General features: G+C 61.9%; 1 protein-coding gene across 1 annotated transcript; it reads right to left on the minus strand.

Annotated features, from left to right (window-relative positions):
* Window positions 1-5472: 5472 nt before the first annotated feature.
* RAB8A (RAB8A, member RAS oncogene family) lies at window positions 5473-18444 on the minus strand. The gene is made up of 8 exons (XM_004595559.3): window positions 18172-18444; window positions 13825-13885; window positions 11226-11286; window positions 8908-8985; window positions 8343-8432; window positions 7929-7994; window positions 6751-6801; window positions 5473-5823 (listed from the first exon to the last, which is right to left on the minus strand). Exons 1-8 carry the CDS (start codon window positions 18293-18295, stop codon window positions 5731-5733), a joined length of 624 nt encoding a protein of 207 aa, XP_004595616.1. The 5' UTR covers window positions 18296-18444; the 3' UTR covers window positions 5473-5730.
* Window positions 18445-18888: the final 444 nt, after the last annotated feature.

Here is an 18888-nt window from a genome sequence, read left to right on the forward strand (position 1 = left end):
ACAGCCCCGCTACCGGCTGGACTGGGACACACCTGTTCTCAACTGACCGGTCCAAGGCTTGCATTTTATTTTATTTTCAGAGCTATTCATTTGAGTCACATGCGCACACACACACACATAGATCAAGTTCATTCTCCCCAGACAACAGCCAGGGTGGCGCCAGGCTGAAGCCAGGAGCCAGGAACTCCATTGGCCTCCCACATGGGTGCAGGAGCCCAGGGCTTTGGGCCGAGCCTTCCAGGCACACCAGCAGGGAGCTGGATGGGAAGTGGAGCAGCCAGGCCGTGCTCCCAGACAGGACCTGGTTACGCCCACTGTGCCATGAGCATTTATCAAGTGCCCTTTGTTTTTAGATCCGTGACGTGGGGGTGAGCAGGGGGACATAGGAACGACCACCCTCATGGCAAATCAGTGAAGTGCGGTGTCAGGGTGGGTGCGAGGCGGGGCATTCGGAGGGTGGAGACAGTGGGTGGTGTTGCGAGCTGACCGATTGTATCCCCTCAAAAAAAAATTGTATCCCCAAAATGAGTCAGAGGCAGTCTCTTGAAGCTCGGAAGTCACTCACGGGTAGCAGGCTGTCCCGTGTCCCATCCCAGGCAGCCCTACAGGCTGCTGTTAGGGGCTTTGAAACTCACCCCAGGAACAAAAAACTATCCCATCAACTCAGCCAGCCTTGGCGCACGGTGACAAAGGGAGAGCTGTCGGAATTCAGTGTTACTGGAAGGGAAGGTTGACCACCTGCAACCCCATGGATAGTCACACCGCTGGTGATGATGCTACTGTGTCTCTAGCTCTTGAACTTGGACATCTCCCTGGCTGCTGTGGCCTCTGACTGGCCTGGTAACATTTCTTGGAGGTCGGTTCCTTTAAAGTATCCAGGGGACAGGTGTTTAAGCGCCCTGGGAGCCACAGCAAGCGTGGCTGAGGCCAGCTTTGCAGGTAGCCATGCTTCAAAGCTTACAGTAAAATGTCTTTCTAATATTCTGGTCCCGCCTATGCGTCCCTAACCGAACACTCGTTTTTGTGTTGACCCTGCGAGGGCCTGGCAAAACGGATGCCCTTTTGAATGTTCAGGCTGTCACAGTGGTGGTCCGAGTCCCTGGGTCCCTGCACCCACGGGGCAGACCTGGATGGAGCTCCTGGCCCAGCTCCAGCTGTTACGGGCATTTGGGGAGCAGTAGAGCCTCTCAAAGGGGGTCTGGGTGCAGCCCCCCACCCCCGCGCCTCACAGATGCGCCAGCCCTGGCTGCACTCTCTCTCTCTCTCTCTTCCCCCTAGGTAGGCAGGCAAAACCACTTCCCCTTCTCCCTGCAGGCCCAAACAGCCACCCCACCAAGGCTAGGCTGGGCTGTCCCTGCGTGGGCCCCAGCCCTATCACCCCACACAGCTGGACTCTCACTTCCCCTTCCTCCTCACAGCAGGGGTGAGGCGGTGTGGGTCAAGCCAGGACCCAAGCAGGAGATGCGGGGAGTAGTTTCAGCCCTGTGCTGTGTGACCTTGTGTAAGTAGCTCAGCCTCTCTGGGCCTGTTTCCACATGTGTGGAGTGGGTGTGCATTGTTCATTGGAGTACAGGTTCGTGTCCCAGCTGCTCCACTTCCCATCCAGCTCCGGGAAGGCACCGGAAGATGACCCAAGTTCTTGGGCCCTTGCACCCACACGGCAGACCTGGGAAAAGCTCCTGGCTTCAGATCAGCTCAGCTCTGGCTGAGGCAATTAGGCAAATGGTTATGACCATTAGGCAAATGAAGCAGCCCACGGAAGATCTCTCTCTTCTTTCTCTGTAACTTTGCTTTCCAATAAAAATAAATTTTAAAAATCTTTAAAAATTTGGGCCTGGCAGCATGGCGTAGCGGCTAAAGTCCTCGCCTTGAACATGCCGGGATCCCATATGGGCGCCGGTTCTAATCCCGGCAGCTCCACTTCCCATCCAGCCCCCTGCTTGTGGCCTGGGAAAGCAGTCGAGGACGGCCCAAAGCCTTGGGTTCCTGCACCTGCGTGGGAGATCCAGAAGAGGTTCCTGGTTCCGGGCTTCGGATCGGCGCAGCACCGGCCGTTACAGCTACTTGGGGAGTGAATCAGTGGATGGAAGATCTTCCTCTCTGTCTCTCCTCCTCTCTGTATATCTGACTTTGTAATAAAAATCAATAAATCTTTAAAAAGTTTATTTTGGTGCAAAATTTTGATATCCATCCATAGTCAGGAGCCAGGAGCCTCCTCTGGGTCTCCCACATGGATGCAGGGTCCCAAGCACTTGGGCCAGGTTAGAAGCAGGGAGCTGGATAGAAAGTGGAGCGGCTGGAATTCGAACCAGCGTTCCCACCAGTGACCACCTCTGTTGCAAGAGGCAGCCTCACCTTCTGTGCCCCCAAATCTTCAAAACAAAAAAATTGTCCCTGGCATTATGACTGACCCCTGAGCTTAGATGGAAGGACACGACTGGGCAACCATGGGCAAGGTGCCAGCGAGGTCCAGCGTGGGGCTGGTGTGTAAGGCGGGGAGGGTCGCCCATGGGTGCAGCCGCGAAGCCCCCAGATGAGAGATGGCTTCGTCTTGGTGACGCTGTAGCCGGTGCTGGTGGGCTGTGCCTGCTAGAGCAGACAGCAGCGGGGTGCATGTGTGTGTGGCAGTGACCGCTGCTGGAAGGTGCCGGAATGCCAAAAGCCGTGGAGGTGTGCGGGAGGCGCCCGGGCTCTGGAGGGCACGCCTGGTGTGCGGGAGCCGCCTGGGCTCTGGTGGGCACGCCTTGTGTGCGGGAGGCGCCCGGGCTCTGGTGGGCACGTCTGGTTTGAGGGAGGCGCCTGGGACCTGGAGGGTGCTGGCGGTGTGCGGGAGGCGCCCGGGCTCTGGAGGGTACGCCTGGTGTGCGAGAGGCGCCTGGGGCCTGGAGGGCACTGGCGGTGTGCGGGAAGTGCCCGGGCTCTGGCGGGCACGGGGCGGTGTGCGGGAAGTGCCCGGGCTCTGGTGGACTCGGGGTGTCTGTGAGGCTGGTCCTCCGTGAACACAACGCCGCCGGCATCTCCAACTTCCTCCTTCCAGTGCACAGGAGCTGCAGGATGCAGGGTGGGGGTAAGCCTGTGGTGTGTGAGTCCACGGGATTCTGGAAGGTTCTGTGCGGTTGGCGAGTCTGAGATGTCTGCCTTGGTTAGGGTGCGGGGCGCCCTCAAGCGTCCGCATGCCGGAAGCGCCCATGTTGGCAGTTCTGCGCCGCGAACCGCCAGGGTTCCGGAGTCGAGGAGCTGGCCCACAGGAGTACTTGGGTTCAGTTCCCAGCCAAGGGCGGCTGGCAGCCGTTGGGTTCCTGGCTCCGGCTCCGACCCAGCCCAGCCCTGGCTCTAGGAGGCACTGGGGATTTGTATCAGTTGAAAATGGAAGCTTTGGGTGTGTCTGTCACGGGCACATAAAATACAAGTTTTTTTTAAAAAGTTCATGAAAATTGGGGCTGGCACTGTAGTGTAGCTAAGCCTGCACCTGCAGTATTGGTATTCCTTATCGGTACTGGTTTGAGAGCCGGCTGCTCCACTTCCCATCCAGCTCCCTGCCTGTGGCCTGGGAAAGCAGTGGAGGACGGCCCAAAGCCTTGGGACCCTGCATCCGCATGAGGCTTCTGATTGGCTAGCTTGAGCAATGGTAACCACCTTGCGATGAATCTCTTCCTCCGTCTCTTTTCTGTCTTTCACAAATAAAATAAACCCAAAGGGTAAGGAGTCACCATCATGATACAACAGATTTTTGTCTTGGTTGATTTTTGTTGGAAAGGCATATTTTCAGAGAGATGTTTTTCATCTGCTGGCTCCTCCCCACAGGGCTGGAGCTGAGCTGGTCCAAAGCCAGGAGTGTCCTGCAGTCCTCCCGCACGGGTCCAGGGGCCCAGACTAAGGTTATCTAAGGTTTCCCCACACGTACGCTGCTGCCCCCCCACAATCCATGCCAAGTCAGTGCCTGGTTCAAGCTCCGGCCACTCCCCCTCTGATGCAGCTCACCAACACGCCTGGGCAAGAGGCTGCTGCTCGGCCCGCCCCCGGCTCGTGGTCGTCATGCGGTGAGTGAAATGCTGGGGGTACGTTCTGTTTCAAAATAAGGAAGTGTTTAAAACTAAATAAAAACAGGTGCAACCCTAGGGGGAAAGAACAGGGAAATTGTAGGGGACAGCCAAGAAGTGGCAAAGATCTACTGCGGAGGAACGTGGGGCCTGATGGGACACGACCCAGCAGGGCAGCAGGGCCTTGCTTGCGGCCCGTGTGCTCTGAACACGGCGTCCAGGCTGACGACAGACACGGACAAGCCGCCCCCTTGGGGCTCCTTCGCGGGGTGTTGGGCTCTAGCTTCCTGCTAACGGCACCCTGGAGGGCGGCGGCTGAAGGCCCCAGTGCCCTGCTGCCCTCGTGCCCCTTGGCACTGGCCCAGCCCACCTGTGGCTGCCGTGGGCATCTGGGGCGTGAACCAGTGGATAGAAGCCCGGTCTCTTTCTTCCAAATACAGCAAGAAACAAACAAATTGCAAAAAGCCACCATTTGTTTTTTAATGTTGAGAAAACAAAACAAAAAAAACCCCACAACCCTTTAAACTTTAAAATGAGCTTTAATTGGTTTCCTTAAGTGCATTTATCCATGTAAACACAGCATGTTAGATTCCAGGGGGAGCATAGACTATTGCTGGTTTGTGGGTTAATCCGACGACAGAAGAAATCGAAGATGCCAATGGCTTGGGCTGATGGCGGCTTGGGGCGGGCAGGGTGGACGAGCCAGCTCCCTGGTGACGCCCCCCTGTCTGTTCTTGGTCCCATCCCTGTCCCCCCGGGGACAGTGCAGCTGTCGCGAACAGAACCAGAGGACGTAAGGCCGGAAGCCAACCCAGCCTGCTCTACAGAGGGCACCCATGGGTGCGAGGCTGCTGCCGGGCACTCAAGGCCGTGTCCAGCTGCCGGGCGGGTCCGTTCACCTGGGCCTGCCAACTGGGAACCAGAGACAGGATCACATCATGGCACTAGGTGCGAAATCTGGAAAAATAAAAATCTCGGCTAGGAGGAGCGTCCGATGTGGAGGCGGCGGGAGTGCGGGGCGGGGTGGGGGGCCGCAGGGCGCCCGGGGCAGGCACAGCCCCACGGGAGGCTGCCCGGCGTCTTCCAAACGCTGCCACGCGCGGCGTCTCCACTGGGTTTGTGCCTCCCTTTGGTTGAGCATGAGAGAAGGCAGTGGCGGGGGGCACGGGGCTGGGGGGGAATGGTCTTTGTCACTCGCCCCAAACTGAGAGCAGAGCTCCAGTGAGCGCCTGGCCCTTGGCCGCCTCGCTCGGGCTGTGGGGACCCAGCTCCCTGCAATCCCTGCTGGCCTTGGAGGGGGCAGGGTGGCCAGGACAGGTCCTGTGTCACAGTGACACGAGCCATCGGAGGCTCACGGCGGCCGCTGCGGCTGGCCACAGCTCGACCCGGCATTCTCTCTCACTCGCTCTTGCTCTCTCCCCCTCACGATGTGTGGCCAGGTCTCTTCAGCGGACGTCACAGAGAAAAAAAAAATAGCAGATTCTTAACTTAGTCCATTTCCGAAGTTGAAAAAGATCAGACAGTTACTAAAATAAACAATTTCTCAATTGCATTCTGGGGGCCGCCCAGCGCCGGTGGCAGGGCCCGGCCCGGGTGGGGCGCTGGAGGCCGGGGGAGGCCCCTGGCTGAGCGAGGGCTCGCTCGGCAGGCACAGTCAGCTGGGCTGAGAGGCTCCAGCAGGCGGCGCTCCTCACAGCAGGGCACACCGGAAGAAGCTGCTCCTCTTCTGCTGGTCGGAGGTGATCCTGACGCCCTGGCTGCTGCCCTGCGGGCTGTTGCCTTCCTGCAGTCACAGGGGGTTCCGCAGGTCAGCGCCAGCCTCGGCCTGGGGCTCTGGACCCAGCAGCCTCCTGCCATGGCCACCCGTGTCAACCAGCCCCCATCCCCTTCCAGCTTCCACCCACCCAACCACCTATCCATCCATCCATCCATCCACTTACCCACCCATCCATCCACCCATCTGCTCATCCATCCACCCACCCATCCATCCATCCATCCACTCACCCATCCTCTCATCCATTCACCCATCCACCCACCCATCCACTTACCCATCCACTCATCCATCCATCCATCCGCCCATCCATCCATCCACCCATCCATCCTACCCACCCTGCCCACCCTGCCCACTCCATCCACCCACCCATCCATCCATCCATCCATCCACCCACCCACTCTTCCATCCACCCACCCATCCATCCACCCACCCACCCATCCATCCATCTACCCACCCATCCATCCATCTACCCACCCATCCATCCATCCACCCATCCATCCACCCGCCCACCCACTCTTCCATCCACCCACCCATCCATCCATCCACCCACCCATCCATCCATCTACCCATCCATCCATCCATCCACCCATCCATCCACCCGCCCACCCATCCATCCATCCATCTACCCATCCATCCATCCATCCATCCATCCATCCATCCATCCATCCATCCACCCATCCATCCACCCGCCCACCCATCCATCCATCCATCCACCCACCCATCCATCCATCTACCCACCCATCCATCCATCCACCCACCCATCCATCCATCTACCCATCCATCCATCCACCCACCCATCCATCCATCTACCCATCCATCCATCCATCCACCCATCCATCCACCCATCCATCCACCCGCCCACCCATCCAATCTCCCACCCGCAATCTCCTTCCACCTCCCCGGGCACAGGCTCTGGGGTCTGGCCGAGGCACTCACCAATTTCTTGTCCATTTTTGCTTTGATGTCTCTGGCGAGGGTGAAAAAGGCCTGTGGGGTAAATGGATGGTTTGTGCCCCGCCACTCCAGGCCGTCTCCTTCCGGGCCCCGGCACCTCTTGCCAAGTTTGGCAGCGGTTACGCAGAGGGGCACTGGACACTGGTAGGGAGTGGTTGGATCTAACGTGGCGGCCACCTGGTTGGCAGCCTCTTTGAGCAGACGCATTCCCCCTAGCCCGCTCCCGCGTGGGGGAATTAGGCCACGGCACAGTCGCCATGACAACTGCAGAAGCAACCCCAGGAGAACGAATCCCTGGCTCCCCAAAACAGCTGTCCTTTTTCACAACAAATCTAATAAATGCTCTGCCCAAATGTTAACCTGTTCACTAGGACCCCTCCACCCCAAATATAGATCTAAAATCTACCCCCAGGTTTCGGGGGGCAGGAGGGAGGGCGGCTCTTTAAAACCCTCCTGGCGCCGGCCCCGGCCTGATTTCTCCCACCTGCTGGAAGCCGCAGGGCCGGCCCCAACCACGTCTCCCCACCCTCCCGGCATCCGTGCCTGCTCCCAGGACAGCCTGCGGATCTGCAGAGACACCCCCAGGCTGGCTGCCTGCACCCGTGTGTGGTGGTGACACCATGCCACAGCGGGCGCTGCACCTACACAAGGCGACCCCTCTGAGCAGCCTCTGGAAGAGGCCACTGGTGCCCCCCAGTCCACCCCCAGGCTGGGACGCTGTCCATGCCGGGACTAAAGCTCCCTGGTGGCCCCCAGTCCACCCCGGGGCAGGGACCCCGCCCGTGCCGGGACTAAAGCTCCCTGGTGCCCCCCAGTCCACCCCCGGGCAGGGACCCCGTCCATGCTGGGACTAAAGCTCCCTGGTGGCCCCCAGTCCACCCCCGGGCTGGGACGCTGTCCATGCTGGGACTAGCTGGGACTAAAGCTCCCTGGTGGCCCCCAGTCCACCCCCGGGCTGGGACGCTGTCCATGCTGGGACTAAAGCTCCCTGGTGGCCCCCAGTCCACCCCCGGGCTGGGACGCTGTCCATGCCGGGACTAAAGCTCCCTGGTGGCCCCCAGTCCACCCCCGGGCTGGGACGCTGTCCATGCCGGGACTAAAGCTCCCTGGTGGCCCCCAGTCCACCCCCGGGCTGGGACCCCGTCCATGCTGGGACTCACGTTCTCCACGTTGATGTTGGCCTTCGCACTGGTCTCCATGAACTTGATTCCGTAGTCGAGGGCCAGCTGGGAAGGAAGGGGATAAGGCGTGGGGCCGGTCAGCCACCAGGTGCTCCCCTAGCACGGGGCAGCAGCCGGGCTGTTCACGGAGTGCGTGTCATGGTGGGGAAGGGGGTGTGGACCCAGCCACGGCTGCGTCCTGTCTGTCGTGACCTCCAGGGTGGGGCCAACAGCATGCTGGGCGGGGGCACCTGCTGTGGTGGCCTCCATTCACTGGGGGAAGGAGCCCCCCTGGCCATCCCTGGCCCCCGGCCCAGCTCCGTCCGTGGCCGGGCTGAGGGGCGCCCACCTTCTCCCCCTGCCCCCCTGGCCCCCGGCCCAGCTCCGTCCGTGGCCGGGCTGAGGGGCGCCCACCTTCTCTCCCCGCTCCTTGGAGACTTGGCGCTTGTCATTGACGTCACACTTGTTCCCCAGGATCATCTTTTCCACGTCTGCGGAGGCATGCTGCAGGGGCAGAGACGGGGTCAGGGCGAGTCCAGCGTGCGTGGCCGCTGGGGGTGGGTTTTCTGTAGGCACCTCAGGGCCTTTGGCCCCACCTTCTGAGTCAGCCAAGTGGCAGGCACCGGCCTCCTTCCAGGAAGACGGGGTGCGGCCGGCGCTTTAGGGGACGATGGCTCTCTTCCCCGCCCTGAGGTTCAAGGTCTGCTTCCACAGCCAGCTGCTGGCCTGACCGTGTGGGGAGCACCTCTGAGCTCACACCCTGCCCGGGGCAGCTGACAGTACACTTCGCCACACCCTTCCAATGATTCCAGAACCTTCCCTCTGAGAGCAAGCGCGTGCATGTCTCTGCTCTCCATGCCTGGGCAGCTGGGGGGACCTGGTGAGGCCGGCCGGGCTGGGAACCGATGGCCGCCCGCTCTGCCCCATGTCCCAGCTCCTGGGCTCCGGGCGGGCTCTGGGGAGCTGGGGCGGGCCTCACCTCCTCAATGTTCCGAATCCAGTTCCGGATGTTGTCGAAGGACTTCTCATTGGTGATGTCATAGACCAGCATGATGCCCTGCGGAGGGAGAGGCGTCCACAGGCCCTGACAGGTGGCGGTGGACAGGGACAGCAGGGGTCCCAGGAGCCAGCACCACCCCCTCCCCCTGCATCCGGCCGGGGTGAGGCCTGGCCCTGTGGGGCAGCCACAGGCAGGATTCGAAAGTGGACACTCTCCACCTGATGGGAGGCACCCGTGGGTGTGTAACCTTCTCAACTATGTGAACAATTGAACTCCAAACTGCAGGGGGCTCATTGTAAACAGATCATTTTGGATGACCCAGGAGTGTGACCTGCGCCCCACGCCCCAGGGGACACAGGGTTAGAACACATGCTGGTCCAGGCTTTCCCTGAAGCCCGCTAAGGTGCCCTATGACTCCCGACACCTGCCGGTCAACTCACGCCAGGGCCCCAGTGGCTGCTCTGGCCACGCGTGATGGGCTGGGCCTGGAATCATGACAGTGGCAAGTCCTTCCCCCCCTGCTCTCAGCTGCCTTTAAAGTGTGGCCTGTGTGGGTAAATCCTCCCCCTGCAAGCCCCAGCAGCCTGTATGGGGACCAGTTCATGTCCCGGCGGCTCCACTTCCCACCCAGCTCCCTGCCTGTGGCCTGGGAAAGCAGTGGAGGACGGCCCAAAGCCTTGGGACCCTGCGCCATGTGGGAGACCCGGAAGAAGCTCCTGGCTCCTGGCTTCAGATCGGCTCAGCTCTGGCCGTTGAGGTCACTTGGAGAGTGAGTCATCGGATGGGAGATCTTTCTGTCTCTCCTTCTCTCTGTAAATCTGACTTTCCAATAAAAATAAATACTTTTTTTAAGTGTGGCCTGTGTGACCAAGGCGTTGGAGTGTCACAGTCGAGAGATCTTTATTCAAGGAGCCGTCAGTCAGCCAAGGTCCTAGCGGACTTAGAGCCCCTGCCTGCTGCTGGCCAGGGTCTGGGACTGAGGGGGGACGTGGGGACAGCCGGCCAGCACTGGGCAGCTGAGTTACCCTCTACGGGAACTTTCAGCCCCAGGTGCCTGGCTGTGTGTGGCACAGGACCCGTGCTGTCCGAGTTGGAGTCGCGGCCCCACACTGGTGTGCTGTTCTCTGCCCATTAGCACCCGGGGAGCCGCTCGTGGGCTCCGGCCTCGCCTCCCGTGTGGGAGGGGCGTGAGGAAAGCCTGGACCAGAGAGGGATGAAGCCATGACCGAGCCACACAGATCGCTGGAGGGGCCTGAAGGCCCCCCAGGACTCCCGGCACCCATTGCACAGGTGCGTGGAGGCGGGTAATTCTAACTGTGGAGTGCTAAGGTTGCAACACACTGGGTCCCCTGCTCCCAGCACACTCTAGATTCTTAATGTCTCCATTCTCTCTGAGTCTCTCCAGGGCTCCTCAGGCGCCAGGCACGTGGCAGTGGCTCACGCAGTCGACCAGTGGGGGTGGGGGCGCTGCTGGAGCAGGTGCGGAGCTGTGCGGGCTGGGAATACAGAGATGGACTATGGCTCCATGTGGCAAGGAAGGAGGCGGGTGAGAGGGTGGCTGACCCTGCGTCCTGCGTCAGTTCCACGGGATCCAGCCCCTGCCGCCCTCCACTTCTGGCCAGGCCCTGAGAGTGCTCTGTGGGGCGGGGGAGGCCAGTGCTGTGGCAGAGTGGATTAAGCCACTGCCAGCATCCCATGACGGCGCTGGTTCGAGTCCCAGTTGCTGCCCTTCTGATCCAGTTCCCTGTCCGTGCACCTGGGACAGCAGCAGAGGACGGCCCAGGTGCTCAGAGCCCTGCAGCCACGGGGGAGAACGGTAGCAAGCTCCTGGCTTCTAGCTTTGGCCTGGCCCAGTCCCGGCTGTTCCAGCTCTTCTGGGAGTGGAGGGTCTTAATCTTTCTGTACCATTCTGCTTTTCAAATTAATCAATCTTACAACAAACAAACAGGAGCATCTGAGGGATGACGGATGGGTCCTCTAACATGGCACCCTGCTGCAGGCCTGGGCAACCAAGCCAGCGGCCAGCAGCCCAGAGCAGGTCGGGTCCTGGGCGAGCATTAAGCTTTGGTGGCAGGTCCCACTGCGGGCGGCGTGGGCTGCGGGAACGCTCCGAGCCGCTGGCCGTGCCGCTTCTGATTTCGCTGGCCTCACCCCCAGAGAATTCGGCTGCCAAGAGGCCGGGCGGAGGGTGCCACCTCTGGCATCAGAGCGCAGACAGCAGCCTAGACGTGCGGCCCTGACTTTCTCCCAAGTCTAACTGGGGACCACAAGGGGGTGGGGAGACACCTGGTGCGTACCATTGCGCCCCTGTAGTAGGCCGTGGTGATGGTCCGGAAGCGCTCCTGCCCAGCCGTGTCCCTGAATGGGAAGAAGCAGAGGTCACCAACAGCACGGAGGGGCAGGTCGGCTGCCATGCAACGCCCCCGGGTCCACCTGTGCCCAGAGGGGGGCTGGTGCCTGGGGGGACCTGAGCCTGGGCTGCGTCTCCCTCCGCACCAGACGCAAAAGGGTGGGCAGGGGCCAGTACCTACTAGCCAGGGAGCTGACGCCTGGGGAAGACACGGCTGTGCCTGGCTCAGGGGGCATTCAACATGTGAAGCCAGTGCCTTCCCGTGGCCCTGGGTGTCCCAGTGGCCTCTATGTGCCCTATACAGAAATGCCTCCCTTGGGGCTGGCATCGTGATGTGGTAGTTTGTTTCCACATTGCAGCGCCGGTTCGAGTCCCGGCTACTCCAGTTTCGATCCAGCTCCCTGGTAGTGTACCTGGGAAGGCAGGAGGGCGGCCTAAGCGCTGTCCCACATAGGAGACCCACAAGGAGCTCCAGACTGCCGACGAAGCCCAGCCCCAGCTGTTGTATCATGGAGGGAGTGAGCCAGCAGCTGGAAGATGCTCTGGTGGCCCGTCAGACTGCCTTTCAAATCCATCTCAACAGGAAACAGGATGTCTTTCCTTGCACTGAGCTGAGACACAGGGAACCAGAGGCAGACACACAGAGGCCTTCCACCTGCTGGCTCACGCCCCGCAGTGGTTCGGGCTGGCCCGGGAGCCTCTTCCAGGTCTCCCCTTCTGCCTTCTGGGCTTTATCCGCAGGGAGCTGGGAGCCAGGCCCAGCCAGGACTCACTGATGTGGAAGGCGGGCACCCTGACTACTGCTCTGATTAGGCCAGATGCTTGGGTGTCCACGGCAGGTGCCACGCGGGGGAGGGCTGGTTCCGGGAAGTCTCCTTGCTGACCTCAGCCCTGGTCTGCCTGGAAGAGCTTCAGGTTGCCCCACCCTGCCTGGGGCTGCTGAGGTGCAGGGCCAGGAAGGCGGGAGGCACAGATGTAGCTTGTTCCAAGTGTCACTTTGGACCTAGGCACAAGGCTGCTGTGGTGCCAGCCTGAAGGAGCTGATGTCTGCGCACCAGAGGCTTATCACGAGCCAAGAACACCTGGTACCTTGGAGCAACCAAGGCCCACTGCTCTCTCTCCTTCCTGTGTCCCTCGGGGTGGGGGCTGTGAATGGCGGAGCCCCCCACCCCAGGCTGTCTCCTCCTCCCCCTGCAGGCTGGCTGTGCTGCTGTTCCTCCGTGGCTCTCTTCAATGATTAACAGGAGAACCAACCCCAGATGCTTAGTTCCGCGCAAGGTGGTGACTAACAGGAGCCTGCAACCCCTGGCCTTTGTGAACAAGAGCTTTGGCACCCTGGCTTCTTGGGATACAAGAGTCTGCAGGTTCTTAGACAACGGTCGGCATCCTAAAAGCATGGAGGATGCCCGCAGCAGAGTTTAATGAAGCCGTCTCTACATGAAGCCTTTTCTTGCTGTCTGTGCCATCCACCCTGCCACCAGCCTGTGCCTCCTGACTGCCAAGGCGGCCAGAGATCAGCTTTATGGCCCGGCTCTGTGGGACGGCCGAGGCCCCCACGGCTGCGGTCTGCAGCCACCGGTTTTGGTCGGGGAGGTCCCGGGCTGGGAGACACGCCACCAGGCAGGGCGGAGTGGGGCAGCCCTTCGCCTGGCACTCCACTAGGCTGCTGTGAGGGCTTCTACCATACTACCCCCACCATTTTTAAACTTTATGGCGCAGCGTGTTAAGCCTCTGCCTGACGCCAGCATAAGTGCTGGTACCCCCTCCCGATCCAGTTCCCTGCTGATACGCCTGGGAGAGCTCGAGTCCTTTTGGGCCCCTGCCATGCAAGTGGGAGACCCGGATGGAGTTCCTGGCTCCTGGCTTTGGCACGAGCCAGTCCTTGATGGAGCAGCCATTTGGACAGTAGGCCAACACATGGAAGATACTGCCCCACCTCCCTCTAACTCCACCTTTCAAATAAATAAACCTTAAGGGACAGAGAGCTGTCATCTGCCGAGTCGATTGGGGCTGAGGCTGGCAGCAAGGCACCCAGCCCAGGTGTCGCATGTGGGCGGCAAGAACCCAGTTTCCTCAGCCCTGCTGCCTCTCAGGGCTGCCTAGGCTCGAACCAGCACCCATCTGGGATGCTGGGGCAACAGGCAGAGGCTTAGCCTGCAATGTCACGGTGCCAGCCCCTCAAATTATTATTATTATTATTATTAAAGTAAATAAACAAGGATGTGGAGCTAACCAGGTCTGGAACTAACTGTGCCAGGTACTGACACAGCTCACTGCAGGCCACAGTCCCCGGGCTAGGGAGGGGAGGACACTTAGGAGCTTTGGAAGAAAGCCCAATATCCCCGCTGGGTGCCAGGAGAGAGATGTCCAGGTCTGGGGGCTCTAGGCTCGGAGAACTGGGCCCCCAGGGCTCTTAGAGCACTCGGTCCCCAGGGGTCCCGGCCCCCAGGGCTCTTAGAGCAATCGACCCCCAGGGGTCCCGGCCCCCAGGGCTCCTAGAGCACTCGACCCCCAGGGGTCCTGGCCCCCAGGGCTCCTGGACTCACCATATCTGTAGCTTGATCCTCTTGCCATCCAGCTCTATCGTCCGAATCTTAAAGTCAATTCCTGAAAGAACACAGGACGGGTCAGGGCCAGCCTTCCCAAGGGGCGGGACCCCCACTGCCTGGGGCTGGGGACAGGCAATGGTGGTGTCCTCCTGGATGGGGGTCGGGGGTGCCACGAGTACCGCCCCCCCAACTCACGGGAAAGGCAACTGATTGTGAGTGAGAGCTAGTGAGTGTGCCCAGTGGCCCGGGTGCCAATGCCCTGGGCTCCTCCCAGCTAGCTTGCCTCTCTGCCCCCACGCAGCGGGCCCCGTCACCCCTACACTGCACGCCCCCACGCACAGTGGGCCATCACCCCTACACTGCACGCCCCCACGCACAGTGGGCCGTCACCCTTACACTGCACTCCGCCACATACAGGGGCCCCGTCACCCCTACACTGCACGCCCCCACGCACAGTGGGCCGTCACCCCTACACTGCACGCCCCCACGCACAGGGGCCCCGTCACCCCTACACTGCACTCTGCCACACACAGGGGCCCTCTACCACCCCAGGCATTTGCACATGCCACTCCTTCTCTGTGCTCATTTGTACTCCAAGATCACTTCCCAAGATTCCTTTCCATCCACCTTCCCCCCTTCCGGCCCTCCTTTGCCTGGGGTGGCTGTGTAAGCATCTCACAGCTGACACCCCCTGGGCCCCCAGTGCCCTCCTGTCCCTCTAACTGTGTTGCCAAGGCAGGCTCTGCTTCGGACCATCCCACCTTCCCACCTTCCCGTGTAGCTGGACCAGTAGCAGGTGAAAGGGAGGCATCCTTCCAAAAAGGCCACAGTGACCAGAGTGTCTACAACAGTGAATGAGCGCAGACGGATGGCGTCACGGTGCCAGGGGTTGGGGAGAGGGGAAAGCTGGAGGGTTGGCCGAGGCATGGAGGTCTCTACACGACACGACCAGAAGGAAAGCTGAGCCTGCTGATGGACAAACACCCTCAAGTGTCGCCTGTCGGGGGCAAAGCAGCTGGTACTGCAGCACTGTGGGTGAAGCTGCCACGCTCGCCTCCCATGTGGGCACCAGTTCAAGACCCAGCTGCTGCACTTCCGAAGATCCAGCTCTCTCGGGGTGGCAGGAAGGTGGCCCAAGGGCTTGGCCCCTGTCATCAGCATGGGGGACCCGATGGAGCTCCAGGCTCCTGGCTTTAGACTGGTCCAGCCCCAGCTGCTGCAGGCACTTCGGGAATGAACCAGCAGATGCACGGTTCTCCCTGTCGCTCTCCAATACAGAAATCAGGCTGCCTGCCTTGTTCCCTGTGCCCCGAACCCAGTGAGGACAGGTCCTGCCTCACTGTCCCCTTCAGGGGACACACACACACTGACACACTCACACACACCTCCTCGCCCACAGCCCCACACCTGTTCTTTTAGAACAGTACTTCCATCTCTTGGCAAGTTCTCTCCTTGCACAGCCACCTGGCCGTGCTGCCCCCCTGCCCACGTCCAGTGGCACCTTCCTGGTGGCCCCCTCTCCCTGACTTGATGTGATCCGTGGACCTGGCTGCTCAGGTCAGCTGTGAAGCTCTGCCCAGAGGCTGGGCCTGGCTACCCTGCACCTGCCATGGAACTGCTCCTTCTAGCCGGCCCTTGGGCTGCGGTCACTTCACCTCATCCCTGCTACACCACGTGACCTGGGCTCCATATGGATGGAGGGATGGAGCAGCTGACCAGCAGAACACAGAGCCAGCCACAGGGCGAAAGGTGCCTCTGCCAACATCACCCGGCTTTGCAGCAGAAGTGTGTCTCCAAGGCGGAGAGGCGAGGCAGCAGGTTGGGGACCGAGCCGGGCTGGTGGTGCACCGCCTGCAGGAGTCCCGGGGGCCAAGTTTACACCACAGATGATGGATGGAGCTGAGAACAGCTCCCCGGGGAAGGAAATGAACAGCCAGTCAATCGCTCATCGATTAGGGAAACCCAGAGGAACACCTGGTGCCAGCATCCGATGGCCAGCGTGCGTTCAGCAGTGTGCCAGAGGCCATCTGTGGTGGTGTGTGTGTCTGCGTGTTATCCCTCACCTGCTAGGCCCCCCAAAATACCCATTAATCCCGGCTTCTCCTGGGTCTTACAAACACACTGGGCGCCAGGAGCAATTATAAACTTCATGAGGCCCGTAACCGTCAAGGTCATTGCCAATCACACTCTGCCCTTAGGAAGGTTACAGACGCAGCCAGTAAGAAGAATACGGTGGTGGTGGTGGGGGGATCAAGTGCGACCCCACCTCTCAAGGCAACCTTGACCAAGTCACATCTCCTACGGTACCGAAGTGTCACATTGTCCCAGAGCCTTTCAACGACCAGAGTGGGTGCTCTGGCCCAAAAGAATATCCAACCCACGCCTGGGTTCCCCCACATCTGTGCTGGGAGAAGGAAATGAAGGGTCCCGGAGGTAGCAGTGTTTCCGGGTTGGCGGGAGCTTCCCAAGTGTGGGTAGGGGCAGGCGGCAGCAGGGGTGCGCCGCCCCGCATCCTGGGCCAGCACAGACAGCAGAGACCCCCAGGCTGAGGGGCGGCGCTGGCTCTGGGGTATGCAGCCCCTTCCTCCTCTGGCGGGAGTCGGGGCAGGCGAGCTCAGTCCGGGTTGCCTGGCTGAGCCAGGCAGGGGCCAAGCGGCTACCTACATTTCCTCAATTTGGGGTCAAGCCCTGGGCCCGGGCAGCAGGCCTCGCTTCCCCTTTGCCCCAGAACTACCACCCAGCTCACACCCACCGCGAGGCCGCTGTGCGTCATGGGTCAGGCTGCTAACCTCTGGTCACGCAGGTAAGTTAGCCAACATTGGCAGAGGAGATGGAACAAAAATGGCCAGCACTGGGGGGTGACAGTGGTGTGAGGGCCTGTCCCTGTGGGGTGACAGCCAGGGGTGTGAGGGCCTGTCCCTGGGGGGTGACAGCCAGGGGTGTGAGGGCCTGTCCCTGTGGGGTGACAGGGGTGTGAGGGCCTGTCCCTGTGGGGTGACAGCCAGGGGTGTGAGGGCCTGTCCCTGTGGGGTGACAGGGGTGTGAGGGCCTGTCCCTGTGGGGTGACAGCCAGGGGTGTGAGGGCCTGTCCCTGTGGGGTGACAGCCAGGGGTGTGAGGGCCTGTCCCTGTGGGGTGACAGCCAGGGGTGTGAGGGCCTGTCCCTGTGGGGTGACAGGGGTGTGAGGGCCTGTCCCTGTGGGGTGACAGCCAGGGGTGTGAGGGCCTGTCCCTGTGGGGTGACAGCCAGGGGTGTGAGGGCCTGTCCCTGTGGGGTGACAGCCAGGGGTGTGAGGGCCTGTCCCTGTGGGGTGACAGCCAGGGGTGTCAGTTCCTGGGCATTACAGAGGGGCGAAAAGAGTAAAAGCAGAAGAGGAGGAGTGGCCGGGCTGACCTGTTCTCTTTTCCTCGTCACCTGCCGGGCAGGGTGTGACCTTGAGCAAGCCCCATGGCCTCCCTGAGCCCCAGAAGGCTCCTCTGTGGGTTTGCGTGGTGACCCCGAGAAAGCACCCGGCCCATCACACACGCTCCACGGGCTGTCACTCCCCACGGCGACTGCTCCCATTCGTGCCAGTCAGACACCCCCAGCCATGAAGGACTTGCAAAGTTGCTGCGAGGCTGTAACAAGCGCATGGGTGCCAGGACACACACAGAGAACAGGCGAGACTGTCTACCCCAGGCCCCCTGCCAGCTTCCCTTCACCCCGCTGCCCTGCAGCCGGGTCCCCGCCTCAGTCCAGCCCACCAGCCTCCCTCCAGCCCTGTGCCCCTGCAGCTGGTCCACGCCTCAGTCCAGGCCACCAGCCTCCCTCCAGCCCTGTGCCCCTGCAGCTGGTCCACGCCCCACCCCAGGCCCCTGCCAGCTTCCCTTCACCCCGCTGCCCTGCAGCCGGGTCCCCGCCTCAGTCCAGGCCACCAGCCTCCCTCCAGCCCTGTGACCCTGCAGCTGGTCCACGCCTCACCCCAGCTCCTCAGGGGCGTGCCCACCCCAGCCTGTCAGCCTCCCTCCAGCCTCTGCCCCTGCAGCTGGCTCCACGCCTCGCCCAGCTCCCCAGCCTCCCTCCACCCTCTGCCCCTGCAGCCGGGTCCCCGCCTCAGCCCAGGCCCCCCACACCACGGGCTCGACCCCTGCCAGCCTCCCTCCAGCCTCTGCCCCTGCAGCCGGGTCCCCGCCTCAGCCCAGGCCCCCCACACCACGGGCTCGACCCCTGCCAGCCTCCCTCCAGTCCCTGCCCCTGCAGCCGGGTCCACGCCTCAGCCCAGCCCTGCCGGGTCCATGCCTCAGCCCAGCCCTCGGACCGCGCTCTGCCCCCGGCGCCCCCGGCCGCTCCCGCAGCCCCAGTTACCTATGGTGGAGATGAACGTGGAGTTGAAGGCGTCCTCGGAGAAGCGGAACAGGACACAGGTCTTCCCCACCCCCGAGTCCCCGATCAGCAGCAGCTTGAACAGGTAATCGTAGGTCTTCGCCATATTACACTCTCTCCCCGACGGGAAGTGCGGCCGGGGCCTCGCCACTGGCCGCTGGACCCGTCCATCAGCACCCAGCCCACCTCTTATTGGCTCCTGGCCCGCCGCGCGTCACCGCGGCCGATGCCCGCCCCCGAGCCCCGCCCGTCGCGGGAAGACATGGGGAAGGGGCGAGGGGTGCGCCGAGCCGGAAGCAGCTCGAGAGCGTCTCCCATTGGCCATCGCTCAGGACAGGGCGGGCTGTGATTGGCCAGCGACGAAGAGTCGAGGGGCTTCAAACAGGGAACGGGGCGGGTGGGGGGTGGGTGTGGCATCGCTTGGCCCCTCCTTCCCCTCGCTCGACGCCAGGGAGGTCCCGCCCCTGGACGGGAAGGGGCGGGGCGCAAGTGCGTCCAACGGCTTCGCGCGCAGCCGGCGAGGGGCGGGGCCGGCTGGGTGCGCGCACGCGCACTGGGGCGGTCGTTGGGCGCCAGCAGAGGGCGCACGCACGCAGTAGTGATGGGGAAAACCTCGGGGTCCCGCGCAGCCGCAGTAGGCGCCACGGCGAGCGCGGGAAGCGGGCGGCCAGGCGATGAATGGGGTGGCGGGTCAGGTCG

Source organism: Ochotona princeps, chromosome 33, assembly GCF_030435755.1.
Source record: "Ochotona princeps isolate mOchPri1 chromosome 33, mOchPri1.hap1, whole genome shotgun sequence".
Taxonomy (NCBI): Eukaryota; Metazoa; Chordata; class Mammalia; order Lagomorpha; family Ochotonidae; genus Ochotona; species Ochotona princeps.